At 43.3% G+C, this 22,396-nt stretch overlaps 1 protein-coding gene across 2 annotated transcripts in view; it reads right to left on the bottom strand.

Moving 5' to 3' along the window:
- Positions 1-15,590, bottom strand: part of RAB3B (RAB3B, member RAS oncogene family) — an 82,447-nt gene extending 66,857 nt beyond the window's left edge. The window contains exon 1 of one of the 2 annotated variants that reach the window (XM_056532251.1): positions 15,360-15,590. Coding sequence is in view for 1 of the 2 variants with exons in the window: in XM_056532249.1 (XP_056388224.1) it covers positions 3,681-3,788 (108 nt within the window). In the remaining variant the exon portion in view is untranslated. Of the gene's footprint in view, positions 1-3,680; positions 3,840-15,359 lie in introns of those variants that run through there. The other variant, XM_056532249.1, reaches the window with a different exon arrangement.
- Positions 15,591-22,396: the final 6,806 nt, after the last annotated feature.

The following is a 22,396-nucleotide window of genomic DNA, read 5'->3' as shown; positions in this document are numbered from 1 at the left end:
TCTCACGTGTATATACAGTCATGGCCGTAAATGTTGGCACCCCTGAAATTTTTCAAGAAAATGTAAGTATTTCTCACAGGAAAGGATTGCAGTAGCACGTTTTGCTATACACATGTTTATTCCTTTTGTGTGTATTGGAACTAAACCAAAAAAACTAATTGGACATAATGTCACACCAAACTCCAAAAAAGGGCTGGACAAAACATGTGTTACTGCAATCCTTTTCTGTGAGAAATACAGTGGTCCCTCAACATACAATGGTAATCCGTTCCAAATGGACCATCGTTTGTTGAAACCATTGTATGTTGAGGGATCCGTGCAATGTAAAGTATAGGACAGTGGTCTACAACCTGCGGACCTCCAGATGTTGCAAAACTACAACACCCAGCATGCCCGGACAGCCGTTGGCTGTCCGGGCATGCTGGGAGTTGTAGTTTTGCAACATCTGGAGGTCCGCAGGTTGAAGACCACTGGTATAGGAAGTTGTACTCCCCTGTCCCCACCGCTCCGGACCGTCACCGCTCGTCACCACTGCCCTGGATGTCGCCTTCCATCGCTGTCGCCGTGTCCCCGGGGTGTCCCTGACGCTCCGGCAAGGCCTCTGCTTCCCCGGCATCCTCGCTCTCCGTCGCTGCCATCACGTCGCTATGCACGCCGCTCCTATTGGATGACGGGACGGCGTGCGCAGCGACGTGATGATGACGATGCAGGGGATCCCGAAAAAGGACGCGCCGGAGCCCCGGGGACAGGTAAGTGATCGTCAGCGGACCACGCAGGGCACCATAAACAGCTATCCGGCAGCAGCTGAAGCAGTCTGCGCTGCCAGATAGCCGTTTATGCGATGGCCCCAACATAGGCCATGGCATGTTGAAATTATGGTATGTCGGGGCCATCGTAGGGCGGGGGTGTACTTCATTTTCTTGAAAAATTTCAGGGGTGCCAACATTTACGGCCATGAATGTATCTCTCACATGTGGAGTAGAGATGAGCGAACTTACAGTAAATTCGATTCGTCACGAACTTCTCAGCTCGGCGGTTGCTGACCTTTCCTGCATAAATTAGTTCAGCTTTCCGGTGCTCCGGTGGGCTGGAAAAGGTGGATACAGTCCTAAGAAAGAGTCTCCTAGGACTGTATCCACCTTTTCCAGCCCACCGGAGCACCTGAAAGCTGAACTAATTTATGCAGGAAAAGTCATCAACCGCCGAGCCGAGAAGTTCGTGACGAATCGAATATACTGTAAGTTCGCTCATCTCTAATGTGGAGTTTTATAACTAAACAAAAATATAACGTATCTACTATAAACTCCATGTTATTTACACAAATCTTGTGACCAGTATCTTGAGAAATAACAGGAGCGTGTGAGTTGCTACATAGGAGACGTCTTAAGGTGCCGTTTCTCAACATCCTTTTGTTTGTCTGGGAAATTCATTCTATGGCACCAGCTGTATACTGTGCACTTGTGCAATGTACTCTGAGCAAATACTCACAAGCATATATTGATTGTTCCACTTCACTAGAGAGTGGCATTATGGCTTGATGTTCTTGGAATGTCATGAATGTAACTTAAATGGTCACGATTGTTTCAAAAAAATTTTACAGAAATCAATAGTACAAGCAAAAATAAGTAACTGTGTTACATATCTTATTCTCTTCTGCTCTATAATGTCCTCCCTGCCGCTGCTGCTTCTGAGGGTGTGCCATAGAGATATAGGGGAGCAAGATCCCATCTTCTGTGTTTAGAGTGGAAAGGTGGCCATAGACCTGAGATTAAAGGGGTACTCCACCCATAGACATCTTATCCTTTGGATAGGGGATAAGATGTCTAAGGGCACGTACCCCTTTAAACTCGATCAGAGCAGGTTTGATCAGGTGCAACTTAAAGGGGGTTCTCCACCATAAGGTGATTTTAGTACGTACCTGGCAGACAGTAATGGACATGCTTAGGAAGGATCTGCGCTTGTCTTGGGGCTAAATGGCTATGTTGTGAGATTACCATAACACTGTGGCTAGCTTTTTGTGAACTAGTATTTCCTTTTTGAGTTTTCTTTTTTTTTGCCTACAAATCCCATAATTAAATTTTCCTCCCTCCCACACAACTGCCACCCCACCCATTGAAACATAAATGGGCTCCATCCATTCAAAAGACCTGTGGTTTTCAATCAGGGTGCCTACAGCTGTTGGATTAGTTGCAGATTGATCTCTCTCCCACCAAACGATTGCTCCACCCATTGAAGCAGATAGGCTCCCTGTCGTCAGCTGACTAGTGATGTCAGGTCTCGGCCGCATTGCTACCTGGGAAAAATCCTAGACAACAGTCATTTTGTATGCTGTTAAAAATAAATATTGGGGTGAAAGTCACAGAAGAATTGTGAGAAAACCGACACAGGTACAGACACTATATTATGAATTATACTAAATTTACAGCCACTGTAGCATAGTCAAATAAAAAAATTCCTGGAATACCCCTTTAACAACAAATGATGACCCATGACACACTGTTTTCATCCAAAAATAAGTTGGCCGTGTTGGAAACTTTCAGTTTCTGGTCGAATGAAAAAACTTGCGATGATGAATTATTGTTCTTGAAAGAATATTCTTAGTACATTCTTAGAATATTCCCAGAAATATAGTTTTGCCCTTCCCAGGTGTCACTGTTCATGTATGGCCAGTTTAAACTTAGACCCCTTCACAACCCCTCCAATTTTGATTTGTGGCTTACGATTTCTTCCTCCTCACCTTCTAAGACCCATGACTTTTTTATTTTTCCCCTGACAAACTTGTATTCTGGCTTATTTTTTGTACTTTCCATTGAACACTTTATTTTAGCATTGAATGTATTACGGAACCAGAAAAAAGTTACATGTACTGATAAATTGAAAAAAAATATGAAATTGCGCAATTTTGTGGGGCAATCCATTTTTAAGAGTTCACATTATGATAAATCTGATATGTTAACTTTATTCAATGGGTCAGTACAATTCCAATGATACCAAACTTGGATAATTTATGTTTTGTTTTATGGTTAAAAAAATAGAAGACTAAAAAAAAAAACTGTTCATTGCCGTTTGCTGACTACTATAACCTTTTTTACTATAACCCCGTGTGAAAGAAAAACTGGAGTAATTTTTCCACCGCAACCAATGACAGCTCAGCTAACGGGCTCTGGTAAAGTGAAAGCTGGGCTGTGATTGGTTGTTATGGGAAAATCACTCCAGTTTTTCTCTCCAGCTTTTCACAAAGTTTGATAAATTTGGGCCATTAATATGTTTATTTATTTTTCTTCTTTAAATCAATTATTTAAAGAGGGTTTTCAGAAAAAATGTATTGATGCTCTATCCTTAGGATAGGCCAGCGTTTCCCAACCAGTGTGCCTCCAGCTGCTCCCTGCAGCTCTGTGGGGGAGATTTATCAAAACCTGTCCACAGGAAAAGTTGCTGAGTTGCCCACAGCAACCAATCAGATCGCTTCTTTCACTTTTCAGAGGCCTTTTAAAAAAGGAAAGAAGAAATCTGATTGGTTGCTATGGGCAACTCAGCAACTTTTCCTCTTGACAGGTTTTGACACACCCTGACACACAGGGCTATGCGGCCGCAGTAGGGAGCTTGCTCTGCCGTGGCTCTGTGACTGCTGGCAGTGTATCTGCAAATACGCTGCGGAAGCGCTGTGTGTATGATCCTACCCTTTGGCTAGGTTCACACTGAGTTCCTGCTCCCGTTAATCGTATCCTTCGGCATCCTGCCGAAAAGGGGTTGCTGACAATACTGCTAACAGAAGCAGTTGACCCCATTCACTTCTATGGCAAAACGGAGTCACCCCAAGTGACTCAGTTTGGGACATATCCGCTAATTTATGTGAGATTTATCAAAACCTGTCCAGAGGAAAAGTTGCTGAGTTGCCCATAGCAACCAATCAGATCGCTTCTTTCATTTTTGAAAAGACTTGTGAAAATGAAAGAAGCGATCTGATTGGTTGCTATGGGCAACTCAGCTACTTTTCCTCTGGACAGGTTTTGATAAATCTCCCCCATGATGGGGGCTTTTGTGCTTTTGAAATAGCGCATATGCCCGGAAATAAAATTGAATGGGGTCTGCTGCTCCGGTTAACAGTTGTGTGTTCGAGTCCCGTTTTTTGGCGGGATGTTGACAGATACGACTAACAGGGGAAGCAATACAGTGTGGACCAACCCCTAGGGTCTATTCACATGGCAGAATTTCCACTTGCGGAATTCCGCCTAAAATTAAAGCCCATAGACTTCTATCGGATATTGCACTCCCATTCACACTTCTGAATTTCCACTTGCGTCTATGGGCTTTAATTTGAGTCGGAATTCCGAAAGCAGAATTCCACAAGTGGATATTCTGCCAAGTGAATAAACCCTTAGGAAAGGTTCACACTACGGAATCTCTGGGCAGAACATTCTCCAATAGACTGCAATGTGTTCCTTTAGTATCTCTGCCTGAAGAATGAGCAACGCCATTCTTCAGGCGGAAATTTTCAAGCGGATTTTCCGTTCACAATTTCAGCTTCACAAATTCCGAAGTGTGAATTTGTGAACGGAAACCCATTCACCATAGAATACATTTTAGTAAGCGGAATTTCTGCCTACAATTTCAAAGTGGAATTGCAGGTGGAAATTCGGTAGTGTGAACCTAGCCTTACACATTCTAAAAGCATCCAGAGAGCAAGAAAGTGCAGTACCTTGCTCCACTTGTCCGCCCCAGGTATTAGGGATGATTGTGTCGTTCACCTGCTCAGTTGGGTTGTAAGAGCAGACGGCTCACAAAATGGTGGCTCTCTGCTCCTGGGAACAACTACATGTTGTGAGTAACCAAATGGTGGAGCTTTTGTATGAGAGCCGAGCACTGGACTCCGCTATAGATCGCTGCTTTGCTTATGTATAGTCAGTGGCCAGATGGCCTAGGATTTCAGCAAAACTGTTTTTCTGTTTTTGGACGAAACAAAACTGGTTGTGGCCACTTGTACCATACTTGCTGGAGTGGACTGTATTTGTGTGGCAAAAGTGCAGAGGAGATGGCAATCCTGTGAGCTAATCCTGTTACAATTTAATATATAGATATATATAACACCCAATCAGAGGCTATAGGTGAGTGGAATGAGCGTTTTGGGTTCCCATCTGAAGTGTGGCCACCTCCGCGTGGTGGATGGGGGACACATTTTGATCAAAAAGGGCACTAAGCCTGCATTTTTTTTAGCAAGAATGCTGCTGCAACCTTTTTTTTTTTTTGTATACTTTATTTGCCACAGCAGTGTGTATTAGGTAGTTGTGCTTGCTATGGGTTTTTATAATATAACTTTTATTTTTTATTTTTTTCAATGGTAACAATAGCGCTGCTGATCTTCTAACTTTTTAGAAGACATTGGAAACCCAATAGAAACCAGTGCTAATGTGAACCGAGCTTTCAAGACATACTAGTCAGTCCCCTCCTGTTCCATATAAAGTAATTTTTTTGCATTTGGCCCCCTTTTTTTTTTTAGACTTGTTTTTGAACAGCAAAAGCTATATATATATATATATATATATATATATATATATATATATACACACACACACTTTTTTTTTTGTAAAAGGCTGTTTGTTTTTTTTTTTTTGTTTTTTTTTTCATGTTTATGTCCCAAAATGACATGACAAAATAAAGCTGTATTTTGGCACATAAATGGCCTAAACAAAATTCCTGGCACTTTATTTTACAGACATAACAATTAGGCTAGGTGAACACTACAGGATTTCAAGCCGAACAAAATCCAGATGGAGATACCAAGTGTGGCCCGCTCCGAATTAGTGTGTGTTCACACTGAGTAATTAGAGCAGAATTCTGCGCAGTGAATTGCGTGACTGCAGTGTGCTGTGTGTTTCTACTGCCAAAGTATCTCAGCAGCGGCCGTCAGATTGTATCTCTGCTGGCGGAATTCTGCGAGCGGAGATTCCGACAAAGTTATGTAGTGTGAACATACCCTTAATCAGCTGGTAAAAGGACCGCGTGGACATTGCTGTCCCCATAGGTGGCAATGTCTGCAGCGGGATTACAGCGTAAAGAATGAGCAGGATCACTTTTTGCGGCAGAATTTCGGCAGCGTAATATCCTCTGCTAAAATTCTGTGTGCACTGTGCAGCGGAATCCCATTACCAGCAATACTGGATACTGCTGCTGCAATACTGGACACAACTTGTGAATTTTGTAGTGTGAACCTAGCCTTACAGCAGTAAAATGTAGTTTGGGTGGAGGGGTAACTAAGAACTTTTTTTCCATGTAATTCAATAGGAAACAATTGGTAAAAATGTGGCTGTTTTCTGGTCCAAAAAAGGTCAATGAAAAAACAAATAGAAGGGCAGGTATAGTATAACAGGTATAGAAGGGCAGATGTTGTTAACCCTTTGTGATTGTGACGCCAGGGCATGGTTTACCTAATTCACCACCCGAGGTATAGCCGATGATTCCTGGGCCAGGCACGGGGCAAATAATCACTCCGATGCAAGGTTACGGAACAATGGCTTTGTACTGAGGCAGACAAGGTGTTACAGTTTATACAGCTCAGTTCAGCACCAAGGAGATGCAGGGTGAACTTCTGGAAGCTTATTGGCTTGCTGGGACTTATAGTTATAATTGACGTGACTGAGGCAGCCAGGCTTGTTAATAGACTTGGCTTGACTTACTTGCTTGGACTGGACTAGATTCCCCACTGGTTTAGGTCCTACCTTGCAGCTTTGACTTTCACTACAGGTGCAGGGGTTAACTTGCAGTAGAAGCGTGGTTGCAGGACAAGGCCTCAGGCCTCCTTCTGGATCAAACAGACAAACTCCTCAGCTCTTCAATTCAAAATCTTAATCCTTCCAGTACTTATTAGCTGCTGAATACTACAGAGGAAATTCTTACTTTTTGGAACACAGTGCTCTCTGCTGACATCTGTCCTTTTTAGGAACTGTCCAGAGCAGCATATGTTTGCTATGGGGATTTTCTCCTTCTCTGGACAGTTCTTAAAATGGACAGAGATGTCGGCAGAGAGCACTGTGCTCGTGATGTCAGCAGAGAGCTCTGTGTTCCAAAAAGAAAATAATTTCCTCTGTAGTATTCAGCAGCTAATAAGTACTAGAAGGATTAAGATTTTTTAATAGAAGTAATTTACAAATCTGTTTAACTTTCTGGCACCAGTTGATTTTAAAAAGAATAAAAATAAATAAAAAAATTTCCACCGGAGTACCCCTTTTAAGGGGGTCCGCCACTGAAACGTTGCAGCAAGGCAAAGGAGGAGATGTGGATGATTTCTACTTGAGCACTGCAAGTTTCTTTACAAGGATATATCTTTTTATATTATACATGAAGACTTGAAAATAAATATATTATATAAATATATACACACACTTTTTTTTTTTTAACTTTTTTTTATTGGGGGGGGGGGGGGGGGTCTTATTTTTGAGAAATTGGGAGCTATTGCTTGTTAGCCTGCCTGTACACCCGCTGTATGTGTATATCTAAGACTGCAAATCAAATCTGATTTTATTTGTGGGTTTTATATATGGTTTGTGGCTAGTAAGTAGGATTTACATGACCTCAGGGTCATATGTTCTCATGTAAAGATGACAGTAAGATGTAGTCTAGTGCAAAGGGCAGCATTAGCTGAAGGGTAACCTGGAGTACAAGCCTGACAAACCTAAACTGACTGTACTGATGCCATCTGAGAGGCTTCTTACCTTATACCAGTGTTTCCCCAACCAGGGTGTCTCCAGCTGTTGTAAAACTACAACTCCCAGCATGCCTGGACAGTCGAAGGCTGTCTGGGCATGCAGGGAGTTGTAGCTTTGCAACAGCTGGAGGCACCCTGGTTGGGAAGCACTGCCTTATACTATGCCCGCATTGGCACTCTGCTGGATCAATGTCAAGATATATACCGTATTTTTCGTCCTATAGGACCCACCGGCGTATAAGACTCACCCAATTTATAGGTGCAAAATCTAAAAAAAAATAAAGATTTTGAACCCAATAGTGGTCTTCAATCTGCGGACCTCCAGATGTTGCAAAACTAAAACTCCCAGCATGTCCGGACAGCCGTTGGCTGTCCGGGCATGCTAGGAGTTGTAGTTTTGCAACATCTGGAGGTCCGCAGATTGAAGATCGCTGCATAGGAGGTAATACTCACGTGTCCCCGCCGCTCCGGACCTGTCACCGCTGCCCTGGATTTCACTCCATCGCTGTCGCCGTGTCCCCGTCGCTCCGGAACGTCTCTGCTGCCGGCCGGGTATCCTCGCTCTCCGTCGCCGCCATCACGTCGTTACGCATGCCGACGCACGTACGCGACGATGAGGAAGGAGAGCGCCGGCCATACAGGGGATCCTTGAACGGAGAAGACACCGAGGAGGCAGGTAAGGTCCCTCCCGGTGTCCTGTAAGCACTAACCCGGCTATTCAGTCGGGCTGTTCGGGACCGCCGCGGTGAAATCGCGGCGGTCCCGAACAGCCTGACTGAACAGCCGGATTAGTGTCACTTTCCCTTCAGACGCGGCGGTCAGCTTTGATCGCCGCATCTGAAGGGTTAATACAGGGCATCACTACGATCGGTGATGTCCTGTATTAGTCGCGGGTCCCTGCCTTTGATGGCCGCAGGGACCGCCGCGATAGGGGTGTATTCACCGTATAAGACGCATCGACTTTTCCCCCCAGTTTTGGGGAAGAAAAAGTGCGTCTTACACGGCGAAAAATACGGTATATATTAAACATGGGTATTTTTCCTTACTTATGGACTGGAAGACATAAAAAGTAATAATCATTAATTGCTGCTCCACAATTTATCTGACACATAAATAAGGCAAAAAGCTGTATAGTCTACTATTAAAAGCAAAAAGGCCCTCCAATACTACAGAACAAGAGAGCGATGGTGGGAGTCCATGGTATCTCCTGAAAGGCCTTCAAAAAGGTACGACTGTGGAAACTGAAAACACTGGCCCTGATTTGGCGCACGGCAAACAAGACATTTCATATTTAAAGGGCACAAAATAAGCCTTGCTGGACAAGAGGCATGGCTTATAGGAAAAGCGGCATGTTGTGGGCAAAAAAGGGGGTGTGGCTTAAAGTGTGGCGCCATGTGCAAAAGAAATGCACCAGAATTTTAGCGCACTATTTTTTTGCCAAAAGAAAACCAACTAATAATTTGTCTAAACTTGGACTAAATAGTGTAAAGTTGGACTATACAGTCTACGGAGGCAGCAGATTTATTACATAAAGCTACTGTCATAAATCTGACAATTTTCTTTTGTAAAAATATGTCTGAATTTACTGTTTAAGAGTCTATTCACATGTACAGTATTCTGCGCAGATTTGATGCGCAGGATTTGAATCTGTGTTTAGTCATCTAATTTACATTGAAATCTGTAGCAGAAAATCCTGCGCATCAAATCTGTACAGAATAGTGTACATGTGAATAGACCATCAAAGGGATTTGTGATTTTTATTTGATGCAGATACGGCTTTTATTCTCTATCAGTTATTCAACAAAATGTCCCTTTCCTGGAGCTGATAGTAGTTGCCAAACTTATAAAATCACCTTTTTAATCAGCGAAGTGTCAAGGAGGCGGAGCTGGGCTGCACAAGTGCCACAGCCTGGCAAGCCTTCATACTTGCTCTCACCGCCCAGCTCCTTCTTGACTGACCGAGCCCTGTATGTCAATTAAGAAGGGGCTGAGAGGTGGGTGTGTAAGCGAGGAGGTGTGCCAGGCTGGGGCACTTGAGCAGCTCAGCCTCACCTCCTTGACACTTTGCTGAGAAATTAAAAAGCTAATGTGATAGCCTGGGGGGTGTAGGGTATTGGGAGTGTAGCTGTGCGGTTACTAAAGGCTGCTTGTTAACCCTTGCTATTCATGACGCCAGGGTGTGGACTCCTCAGTTATGCTTGTCCTACCGCCACCCTTCCAAAGAGCGATAGGGAGGTAGATAATAGAATGTCCACAACCGGAGAGTTTTCTGAAACAGGTATAAATTTTACTGAAGATTTTCTGCAAGCTTCAATAACGGAACAGTCTATGCATACAACTGCTTTCTTTGGAGATTGACAAAGGTTGGGACTTTAGCAATTTAGAGTCTTTAAGTATTATGCGCTGTTCCACTGTATTTAGGGGATTAGTTGTGGTCCAGTAGTCACGCTAGCTTTAGCGGGGGTAATTTAGAACTCACGGTTTTAGTTCTGCTGAGGCCGGTAGGTTTTTCCGGCCTAGCGTGTCTTTGCAAGTTGCGCAGATCCGTCCTGCTAGTCCGTCATCCACGAGAGCAGCAACCCATGAGAGTGATAATTGGCTACAGCTCCCTTATATGGGCAGGGGCTGGACTAGTGCTAATTGGTCCAATACTTGTGTCAATCACCATTACAAAGGATTGTGGGCAACACGTGACCCAAGGACCTCCAATGTCCTCCAACATACCATAGATGCTATTAACATGGTCACATGACCGAAGGTCCTGCGACGCTAAACAAGGTAAGTACTATACATTACATTAGATATATAATTATTAAATATATATGTGGTAGGCCTTGGGGGGGGGGGGGTGTAGTGTAGTTGGGGTGTTGCTTCAGTAGATGAGGGGTTAATTTAGCCCCTGTCCCTCGTGACGCCAGGGTGAGGGTTAATACGCTGAGGTAAATCTTCGGCCTATCGCCACCCTTCCCAGAAACGATAGGTGCATGATTAAATGAATGAAGGTCTACAATAGGGATGAACTTGAACTTGTATAAACGTTACTGAGGTATTTGCGGTACATCCAATTAACAGCAACAGTCTTAGTAATACAGTCTCTATGAAGTACGGCAGTGATTGACAGATGCCGCGGACCATTAGCTTGTCCAAGAGGTTATTAGAATTAGGGATGATGCAGAGATCCCTCCGGATTTAGGGGTCTGTTTAGGTCCGGTGATCTTGCAGACTTAAAGGGGTACTCCGGTGAAAAACTTTTTTTTTTTTTTCTTTTAAATCAACTGGTGCCAGAAAGTTAAACAGATTTGTAAATTACTTCTATTAAAAAATCTTAATCCTTCCTGTCCTTATTAGCTGCTGAATACTACAGCGGAAATTCTTTTCTTTTTGAAACATAGAGCTGTCTGCTGACATCATGAGCACAGTGCTCTCTGCTGACATCTCTGTCCATTTTAGGACGCTGGCAGTTCCTAAAATGGACAGAGATGTCAGCAGAGAGCACTGTGCTCATGATGTCAGCAGAGATCACTGTGCTCGTGATTCAGCAGAGAGCTCGGTGTTTCAAAAAGAAAAGAATTTCCGCTGTAGTATTCAGCAGCTAATAAGGACAGGAAGGAATAAGATTTTTTAATAGAAGTAATTTACAAATCTGTTTAACTTTCTGGCACCAGTTGATAAAAAAAATAAAAAGTTTTTCACCGGAGTACCCCTTTAAGAGGGATTGAAATAACTCAGTTCTGTAAGATGGCCGTTGCCGCAAGGCTTAGGCCTAGTCACTGCTGACGACAGCTGTGCAGATCCTCCTCCATCAGCAGCCCACGAGGAAAGAGAGAGCTTCATGGCCGCCGCTCACTTATATGGGCAGGGCCGTTTTAGATTGGTCCGAGTAAGCTGTCACTCACCGTTACAATGCATGGTGGGCGATCACCTGACTTCCTCCAAAAGGTCCATAGAGTTTTGGAACGCATCACGTGACCCGCAGGTCCTGCTACTCTACAACCAGGTAAGTATACATTATATACATAGATACACTTAGAATTTGACTAATTTTAACTATTTAAGGGGTGACAAGGGGCTAACTATAGATGAGGACCCCACCGATACCTAGGGACTCTGACTTTGGGGACCTCACCACAAGGTAACGGATGCAATCCGGTACCGGGATGCCACATATACATGTATTAACATTAAAGAATTAGACTTAAGGAGAGGTGACTGGGGGCTGTCCCACCTGAGGGACCCTACCCGAATGTAGTTACTCTGACTTTGGGGACCTCTACACTAGGTGCGGTATGCAATACGGTACCGGGACACCACACTAACTTTAAAGGTTTGGTGACAATCATCATGTCTGGGAAAGATAGTTTACCTCCAGCCAATCACTAGTCACAGCGCTAACGTGCGTGTGTTTGTGTGTGTTTGTGTATATGTGTGTGTTTGTGTATATGTGTGTGTATACATATATTTTTTTTAATTAATTTTATGGAACTATTTACAATACTATTAAACATAATGTTAATAAGCCCAAAGAGCTGGTAAAAATCACATTCCCTATCGTTGTCCTAGGAGTAGCATAAAGAAAACAAAGATGCCGGGAATTAATTAGCCAGTGTGGGGAAGAGTGTATGCGACCACTGTAGCAACATGTCCTTATTGGTAATGCATTGATGCACATATCTAGTCCTTTGACCACAGCTGATCCTAGTGTAAACAAGGACTTAAAGATAAACCTACATATTAACTGCTTACCTAGCAACGGACTAGACGTAAGGCTAGTTCTACCGCCACCATATAGAGGCTGTAATGCTTGTCTGCTAATCACCTGCAGGAATTAACTGAGCAGCCGTAAGAGTGAAATACAACTGCGCTGAGATAAAGCACAGGCAAACAAGAGGCAACACCAGAGGGGCATGTGCAAGGACCTCCTTATGTGCATACTCTACATGCCAACATTTAAAGTGTTAATGAAATTAAAATAAATTAATGGAAAAAAGTCAGACATGTCAAGTCTTGACTGGTCGGGATCTGAGCGCCCCACGTTCTCTCCTCACAGTACATTACATTCTTCAGTACCATGGACGCATGCAGTCTATAACGTTTGTACATAATGTAAAGGAAGTAAATCTCCCAGCATTCTGCCACATAACTACAAATACAGCATCAGAATCAAGCTTAATGCACCAGAACCATGCACGGTCCATAAAGCACCAGAACAAAGCACAGTATAGAAATACAGTACCAGAACTAACCATACCAGAGATCAATACATACCAGTATGACCATAACAATGGTAAGGGTATTCTAGGAGTTTCACAAACAAAAATGCTACCATTTACTATCACTCTGTAGACCATGCGAGTTACTTCAGTGTCAGACACAATGCAAGTAAAAATAAACAAAATAACAATTAGACACTTTCAGGTGACCACTTCTCTGATTGGGGTCAGTCTTCTTCCTAGAGGCACCCTGTTTGGAAAACACTGCTCTGGAGATTAAAGGGGTACTCCGGCGCTAAGACATCTTATCCCCTATCCATCTTCTTTTCTCCTGCTCTGGACAATTCCTAAAATGGACAGAGATGTCAGCAAAGAGCACTGTGTTCCAAAAAGAAAAGAATTTCCTCTGTAGTATTCAGCAGCTAATAATTACTGGAAGGATTAAGATTTTTTAATAGAAGTAATTTTCAAATCTGTTTTAACTTTCTGGCAAAAGTTGATTTAAAAAAAAGTTTTTCCACCGGAGTACCCCTTTAACTGATGGGAACATTCCCTTACATCAGTGTTTTCCAACCAGAGTGCCTCAAACTACAACTCCCAGCATTTTCGGACAGCCAAAGGCTGCATGGGCATCCTGAGAGTGGTAGTTTAGCAACAGCTGGAGGAATCCTAACTGGAAAACACTGCCTTAGGGTACATTCACGCGTACAGTATCCTGCACATATTTAATGAGTAGATTTTGAACCTGCATCAAATCTGCAGGTTCAAAATTTGCGCACCAAATATGCGCAGGATACTGTACGTGTGAACGTACCCGTTACATAATAAACTTCTGCCTGCCTGCGGCAACCAGTAGGTGGAGCTCAATGCATATGAAAATGTATACAGCGCCCATTGAACTTATTGTGAGGATCAGGATCTGTTCAGCCATAGGATCTATAAGGCTCCTGTTCACATGACAGAATATCCGAGTAGAATTGGGCAAAAAAATTTCTGATTCCAGCGTCCGCGGAAAGATTGAACATTTTTTTCAGCAAAATCCGCTTGCGGTTCTAGTGCCAACATGTTCCAGCCGGCGCTATGTTGGGCAAACATTCAGCTAGTTTTTCCGCCATGTGTACCTAGCCTAAAAGCGGCATTATCTTCCTTTATTATAATTTGTTATGATTGATTTTAGGGAAACATTATTACCATGTTGACCATTGAAAAAATTATCAATTTTGACCTATATCGCAAATATTATAAAGGTGTCAGTATTGACACATGAATATCTCATTTTTAATCAAATTCTAGTTTGAGGGTTATATACGTATTTTTTTTTTTTTTTTTTTTAAATACATTTAACCAACTTCTGGCCGATCACAGCAATTATAGAACTGGATCCCCATATGGGACTGTCTATGCGTATATATGCATAAAAGAATAAAAAAAACTACATTTGCATCAATGCTTCCTTTAATGTACCTGCACAGACCGTGACCCCTAAGTTCACACGACGGAATTCCTGAGCGAAATACGGTGGAATAATTTTGCTTGGAATTTCCATGACGGAAACATCTGACGCGGAAATTCCGATTCCAGACGTGTCAATTCTTTCTGCGGAATCCGCTGGGAAAGGCATTTCAGTCTATGGAAATGGCGCATTTCCGGGGGTTCATGTTCTGACAATGTCCACTGGTCACCCCTATACCAGTGTACCCCAACCAGGGAGCCTCCAGCTGTTGCAAAACTACTACTTCCAGCATGCCCGGACAGCCGAAGGCTGTCCGGGCATGCTGGAAGTAGTAGTTTTGCAAAAGCTGGATATACACTGACATTAGACAGTAGGTCAATGCTCATATATTGGAAAAATGTGATTAACCCCTTGTAGCCCTGAGCTGTAGTGCAGAACCCAGGTGGTAACAAAAGTAAACATGAGGCAATTTCCTCAGAGGTTACATACAAGCTGATCTGAGACACAAGGGAGGAGGGGGGAAACATAGGAAACTGAGTGTGTATATGTATGTATGTATGTATATATATATATCTATATATATATATATATATATATATATATATATATATATATATATATATTATATAAAAATATTAATCACACACAATGTATTGCACTTAAACTGCCCCAATAATAACATAAATAATTATATATACTTCAATGAAAAGTGTACAATGTGCATCAATAAAGAGTCTGCAGAACCGCTTATAGAATTGAATATTCTCAGCCACATTATGGCATGCTGAGATTTGTAGTTCCACCACAGCCAGATATTGTAAAAGTTAAACAGGTGAGGACTTACAGCACTGTTTGTCAACCAGAGTGCCTCCAGCTGTAGCAAGACTACAACTCCCAGCATACACCAGGCAGCCAAAGGCTATCATGGCATGCTGGGAGTTGTAGTTTTGCAACAGCTGGAGGCACCTTGGATGGGAAATACTGACTTCCTTACCTCAGTCTCCAGTGAGGCACCTTCAGGACTCTTGATATTCCCCCTGGAGGAGTCCCAGTTAACTCTTGAGTGCCCTTTTTCCTCCTTATTCTCCCAGCTGTGCCAGTCTTGTTGCCCCCTGCCAGTTGTTATGCCAGGCTCTCAGCTAGCAGCAGCTCTGCCCATTGCCTTGTACACAACTTTCCATTCTCTCTACGTTTAAAATCCCCTTTGCGAATAAGCAGCTCAGGTTTAAAAGGACCAAGGCACGTGTGGGCGTGGCTAGCTGTCATGACGTCAGAAGGGTGTGTCCAAGCGCAGCTTCTGCATCCCAGGAGGGGGAGAGAGTGGGCATTAACCCCTTGGCGACTATGTACAGTAAAAACCTCGCTAGGATGACTTGCATAGGACTGCATGAGAGTGGAAGACTATTGTTTTTTTTTTTTTTATATAATACTAGCACACGGTTTTATTAACATCACTTTCTTCCCTTAAAGGGGCCATAGGTGTATATTACAGATGATTGTGTGTCAGTGTTTCCCACCCAGGGTGCCACCAGCTGTTATATAACTACAACTCCCAGCATGCCCAGGCAGCCAAAGGTTTGTATGCTTTAAAAAATAAACTTTGGGGCAAAAATCAAAGTAGAATGGTGAGAGCACCATGAAACACAGGTGCAGACAGGATGTGATTATACTGTAAGTGCACTGTGTAATGCCTCTATATACTTGCTACAGGCGCTAAGATGGTGTGCACTTACACTGCCCATATATATACAATACACGGAAGGCTCCAGAACAGTGGTTCTCAACCTTTTTTCACGACTGTACCCCCAAAGGGTGAAAGTATGTCCACGGGTACCCACGGACAAAATAAGTAATAAAATTACTTATTTTCATAATGGCGTGTACTTACCTTTATTCTAATTCGATACTTAATCCCCTTTTGCCATTATTATCTGACATGGCAAAAGGGGATCAGAGGTAGGGGGAATAACGGCACAAGAGGATTAAGATGGGAGGGGGTGTTTAATAATCACCCCCCTCAATCTTAATGCCCTTGTGTTATTATTCCCCCCCCCCTCTCCATCTGATCCCCTTTTTCCATCATCAGATAAAGGCAAAATGGGATCAGAGGGAGAGGGAATAATAATAATTCCCCCCCCCCCCCCCCTCCCCTTGATCCCCTTTTGCCATTATCCCTCTCCCCCCCCCCCATCATCTTGATGCCCTTATGCCATTATTTCTCTTCCCCGCCCCCCCCCCCCCCCCCCCCGGGCTAATATATGCACACACAAAATACATACAATAACATCCCTCCCTCCCATACACTTAGTTTTAACTTTTTTTTTCACCCAGCCTGTTCGGGTAAACAGCTAGTCCCCTTCCCGGAGTCCCGTTTGGCGGGCCACACTGATGAGTGACCTCCTTCTGTGATGTGCGGCACCTTTGCGGGACGTCACACGTCTGCGTGGCAACCACGCAGCTCCCATAAAGTAGGCGCGGCCGGAGCGGCCATTCCCCGCTCTCCACTGACAAATACTGGCCAATCCATTGCTGGTATTTGTCAGCGCATCAGTGTACCCCTGCACAACCGGTTGAGAACCCCTGCTCTAGAACATAGTAACATTGTAACAAAGTAACATAGTTCATAAAGTTGAAAAAAGACCAGAGTCCATCAAGTTAAACCTGTATCCCTATTGTGTTCCTACTGAGTTGATCCAGAGGAAGAGAAACCTTATATTAGGGGTAACAATTTGTGGTATCCCGGAACAGGACTTGGTCCTGTTCCTCTGTCTAAAGTCCCCTCAGCCAGAGCCCCTCCCATGACAATAGGGCTCTCCTGTAGGCTTTACCCTTATATGTTCCATGCCGTTGCATAAAATATGCAGTAAAGTTACTTCAAGTTTGCTTCATAAAATCTGCTGTGGACATTCCGTTACTATGGCGGTAGGACTATTACATTGAGGAAACCTCACCCTGGCGTCACGACAATTAAGGGTTAACACCAATATACCCTACACTATCACCAGCACCACCCCGTCACCCCAAATTCCTTCCAAATAGGGCATTACAAGAAATCCTTGGATTATCGTTCTGTCCATATAAATCTAGTATCCATAACCTGTAAAGAGGCCTGTGGAAAATGAAAGAAGCAATCTGATTGGTTGCTATGGGCAACTGCACCACTCTTCCTCTCCACAGGTTTTGATAAATCTCCCCCATTGTCCCCCAGCCCCATCCTTCTCAATTTATGCACCAACCTTTTATGTGGCACCGTATCAAATGCTTTAGAAAAATCCAGATATACGACATCCAGCGATTTCCCCCTGGTCCAGTCTGGAGCTCACCTCCTCATAAAAGCTGATCAGGTGACAGGACGGATCCCTCATAAAGCCATGCTGATACGGAGTCATACTTTTTATTTATTTTTTAATTTTTTTTATATTAAGATACTCCAAAATAGCATCTCTCAAACAATTTACATACAATGGAGGTTAAACCAATAGGTCTATAATTCCCGGGGTCAACTTTTGACCCCTTTTTAAATATTGGCACAGCATTTTCTATGTGCCAGTCGTGGGGAACAGACCCTGACACTGTAGAGTCCTTAAATATTAGATATAGGGGTCTATTACTTTACTTTCCCTTAGAACACGGGTGAATGTCATCTGGACCTGGTGATTTGTCTATTTTAGGCGGCACTGTACTTCTTCTTTCTGAATAAGCGGCAGTGTGACGTTTTCGGCCCCGGCAGCAGGTGCAGGTGTAGTGAAGAATTGTGTGTCTTGAAGCGTTCTCACACTGCCGCTCTGTCTATCGCCGGCCGAGTCGGGACTTCGCTTCGCTGAGTGCAGTATGACTCGCCGGCAACCAGGAAGAGGATCGCGGCGGAGGCCGGAGCCGGTTACCGGAGGCACCGGGGGAGCGAAGGAAGGTATGTACCTGTTTATTTTATTTTTTTTTACTGCCGGCAGTATGGACGATCATTTTCCTATTTCGGAGTTCTCCTTTAAGGGAAAAAAAAGAATTGACAAAAATGGATTTTTCCTATCTGATCTGTTTGTTTAGATCCACATACAACTATACAACTAGGCTCAATAGAACAGGCGGGAAACGGGACTGCAAGACACAAGCCCCAGTTAACTCTGGGAAAAATTGTCCATCTATAAGAGGAGATTCCGGTGTTTGAGAAACTAGTTCAGGATCCTGGGAAAATCCTTGTACTGTAATAAAATAATAAAATAAAAAAACCTCCAGGCACAGAATCCTAGATAACAGATGAAATTTTAGGCCACGAGTTACATGACAAGGGTGCAGTCAAGTCCTTAAGTGTAATAAAGACATACTTACTGGAGTGGATTTAATTGGCCACAGCAGCCATTTTTATTACATAACATTATATACAATACAGACATTGCATAGCAAAAAAACGAAAAAAAAAAATATAAGTCAGAACTTGACCTCTTCCCATGCGAGATCCCCCAAAAGTAAACACCAGTAGTATTACAACCCAAAAGGAGGTCCTCTAAGCCCATTGATAACCAACCCAGGTTCAGAACCTTTAACTCACTTCCCTCTCGCCATCAGTTTTTTCATAACCCTGTCCTCACGTCACCCCAAAAAGACTGCCCCAACATGGACTACTGCCATCTCCCCACCGTGACCAAAACCTACCCACTCCAGTAAATTTTAAAAAGGTTATTATCACACAGCTGGATGCTATAAAATGGCTGACTCAACTAAACCTACTTCAGCTTGGTTACTGATCTCAGGGGGTCCGACCGGTGGGACCCTTGTGATCTCCAGAGCAGGGCCTGACTCTCCTCCCTGAGCGCTGCAGACTCCACATTCTGAAGGGGTTGGTAGTGGGGATGTATTGCTTAGTAAATCACCGGCCTCAGTGATGTCCTGTCACAGTCAGGGACTGGAGCGCTCAAGGAAGTGTCAGGCCCCATTATGGAAATCACAGGGTGTTCCAGCGGTTGGGCCCCACCTTAATCAGCAACTTATCCCCTATCCACAGGATAGTAGATACATTTTTACAAGCTGAAGTTCTCCTTTTATATTTTAGATCACACATCAACATAACTACACTACACTAATTGTTTCCCATTTAACATCCATAAACAAAATACACTTGTTGAATGTACATAACTCTGTGAACCGACCAAACAATTCATCCCTCTGTCCACTTTTTCATGGTCTTTTCCCAGAATAGACTTCCGAATGATTTCATAATGTAAGCATCTGAAGAGTCACTTCACCCCAGGACGAGCCCTTGAAAAAAAAAAAAGAAGAATTTTCTCACATGTGCGGCAAAGTATTCAGTCTATGGAGATGGCTTTGTAACACAGGCAACACAAAGACAGAAAGAAAATACGCCAATACAACAATATACTTAAAGAGGCACTGTCATTATGAATAATTTTTTATATTTTGTAGTACTACTGATAAGATTACTTTTTTAAATATACATTTATTAAAATAACATTTTTACTAAATAATAAAAAAGGAAAATAGCGGCCACTAGGGGTCATCTATCTTTATGCAGACAGACTACTCTGTATTTTGCAGCATACTGGATACTGGCTGTAAAGGGAGTTGGTATCCAGTATAGGAGATCACCATTGCACCACTACAGCCTTCAGTTGTTCCTAAACTACAACTCCCATGATGTAGTTTTATAACAGCTGGGGGTACAATCTTTTGTAAAACTCTATTTTAGAGCTGTGCATTCTCCAGCTGTGTGCCTCCAGCTCCTGCAAAACTACAGACAAGGGAGGTGTGGGCATGCTGGGAGTTGCAGTTTTGCAACCGCTAAAGGCAACACTGCTCTAACACAGTGCTTTATAAACACTGCAGCTCCAGCTCTTGCAAAACTACAACTCCCAGCATGTTTGAACAGCCAACACTTACTGACTCCTGAATGACAAAGAAGCTAATCAGACATTCAGGAGTGTGTGAAAGCTGAATGACACACATAGTGACAGCTGTGTTGATTGGCATCTAGCTTTACTAGGAACAGATAGAAAATGGTGTGGTGCTGTGCGGCGTCCGTTGCTGCCGTGGCGCCGTGTCTGCGGGGGGGTGCGGCCCATGGACTGGTTTGAGTGGCATTGGGGCTGCTCTGCCAGTGGGTCGTTCCCCCCCCCCCCTGTGGGCATTGGTGTCGCGGCGGTGGTGGTCGCCGGCCGGTGCTGCGCCACTTTATGCTAAGGACGTTAGGGACCCACTCTGGATAGGTGGCCTTGACGTTGCGAGTGGGCTTGTACTTTTTGATCAAAAATTTATTCTAACAACCTGTTAGTTTTTGATATTATGCTGAGCAGCAATCAGATCATTATACAAGATTGTAGATGTGCACCATGTCTGTTTTTCTACCCGAATTCACAGATAGAAAATGTATGCATAAAAACTACTGTGCAGTGATTTACAGACTGCCCAGGCTGCTCCCAGGCAGAGCAGATGAGTCACAGTGAGGGAGAGAGATGGACACGCCCCCTCAGAAGGAAAGAACAAAAAGCAAGTGAGCAACATATAAATGCTATTTGTTAGGGATATATAGGTCCTAAACATATAAAAATGATATATACATGATCAGGATTAGGTACTGAGTAACATAACTTTTTTTTTTTTTTTTGCACAGGTTCGCTTTAAGTTTTATTTCTCTCTTTGAATCGCTGAAGTGTTTATGCCCCATGGGCGCTGAAGCTAAAAATCAGATGCAATATTAAAGTATAACACGAGCCTCTGCTTCCATAAATGTGCTAAAATTATTCAACAAGTCTGTGTTAGAAATAAAAAGTGCCAATGACGCAGATAGCGATAATGATTTCAAACCCGAAAGTGCACTTTTGGCAGGACATGGGCTCAATTTGCTCTGAAAACAAAAATCTATATATGGAGCGGTCACAGATAAGAGCGTGAGATTCACCAGGGCTGCTTATGTAAGGGTCAATGATTGTTGGTCAACATATGAAGGTTCGCAAAAAGATGTTTAATGTCCAATAATATTTACAGCCTCTTCATGCTACTTTTAGGTGTCACTGAATAGTTTCAGATCGTTGATGGGGTTGTTCAGGAATAAAGGTGTGGTGTCCCGGGACTGAACCTAGTTCTGTACCATCCTTAAGTCCCCTCACATTAAAGCCCCCACAGGGCTCTCCTGCAGGGCTTCCCCTAGGTTATGTTATATTATGTGTATTGTATAAATGCCATGTGTATTTTATTTTCATTTAATGTGACTGTTCATTTGTATAAAGTTGTGGTGTCCCAGTACCGCATTCTATACGGTACTTATTTATTTATGGGTCCCCATAGCCAGAGTCCCTAGGACTTAGGGACCCCTCTTAGCCAGCCTACCCCTAGTCGCCTCCATTCTAGTGTATAAATCTCTAATTTATCCATAGATTAATGTAAATAGGATAGTATATGTAAATAAATGGTTAATTACTTGTTTCCATGGCGTCGCAGGGCCTTCGGGTCATGTGGTGCGTTCCAAGCCTCACTCTGGATGCGTTCCAAGCCTCACTTTGGTATTTCTAGCCTTGTTTTAGTTTTATTATGTGTATAGGACCTGGATAGGAAGTCAGATGATCACCCAGAAGCCTGTGTGACGGTGAGTGACAGCTGACCTTGGACTTATCAAATTAGGCTCCGCCCCCTGTCCATATAAGGGACGCGGCAGCCATTTTAGTTTTCTTTGTTCCTGGGTTGCCAAGCGAGCAACATCTCTCTATAGGACCTGCGCTGCTAAAAACCGTGAGTTAGGCCCAAGCCTCGCAGCAACGGCCGATCCTTAGCAAATATAGAATGTATCAATCCCCAAACACTCTGCGGGACCACCAGACCTAATCTACCCCTAAATCTGGACGGATCCATGCACCAATTACCTTGATTCTATTAACCTGCAACAGACGCAAGGTCCGCAGCAACTGTCAGTCATTGAAGTCTATAGAAGTGTATTGCAGAGACTGTAACTGTATTCTGAATGTACCGCAAGTTCAAGAGTAAAGTTTACTTCAGTTCAAGTTTAACTCCAGTGTGGACCCTCAG

The sequence above is a fragment of the Hyla sarda genome, chromosome 7 (genome assembly GCF_029499605.1).
Source record: "Hyla sarda isolate aHylSar1 chromosome 7, aHylSar1.hap1, whole genome shotgun sequence".
Classification (NCBI taxonomy): domain Eukaryota; kingdom Metazoa; phylum Chordata; class Amphibia; order Anura; family Hylidae; genus Hyla; species Hyla sarda.
This window is presented reverse-complemented; position numbering and strand designations above follow the sequence as displayed.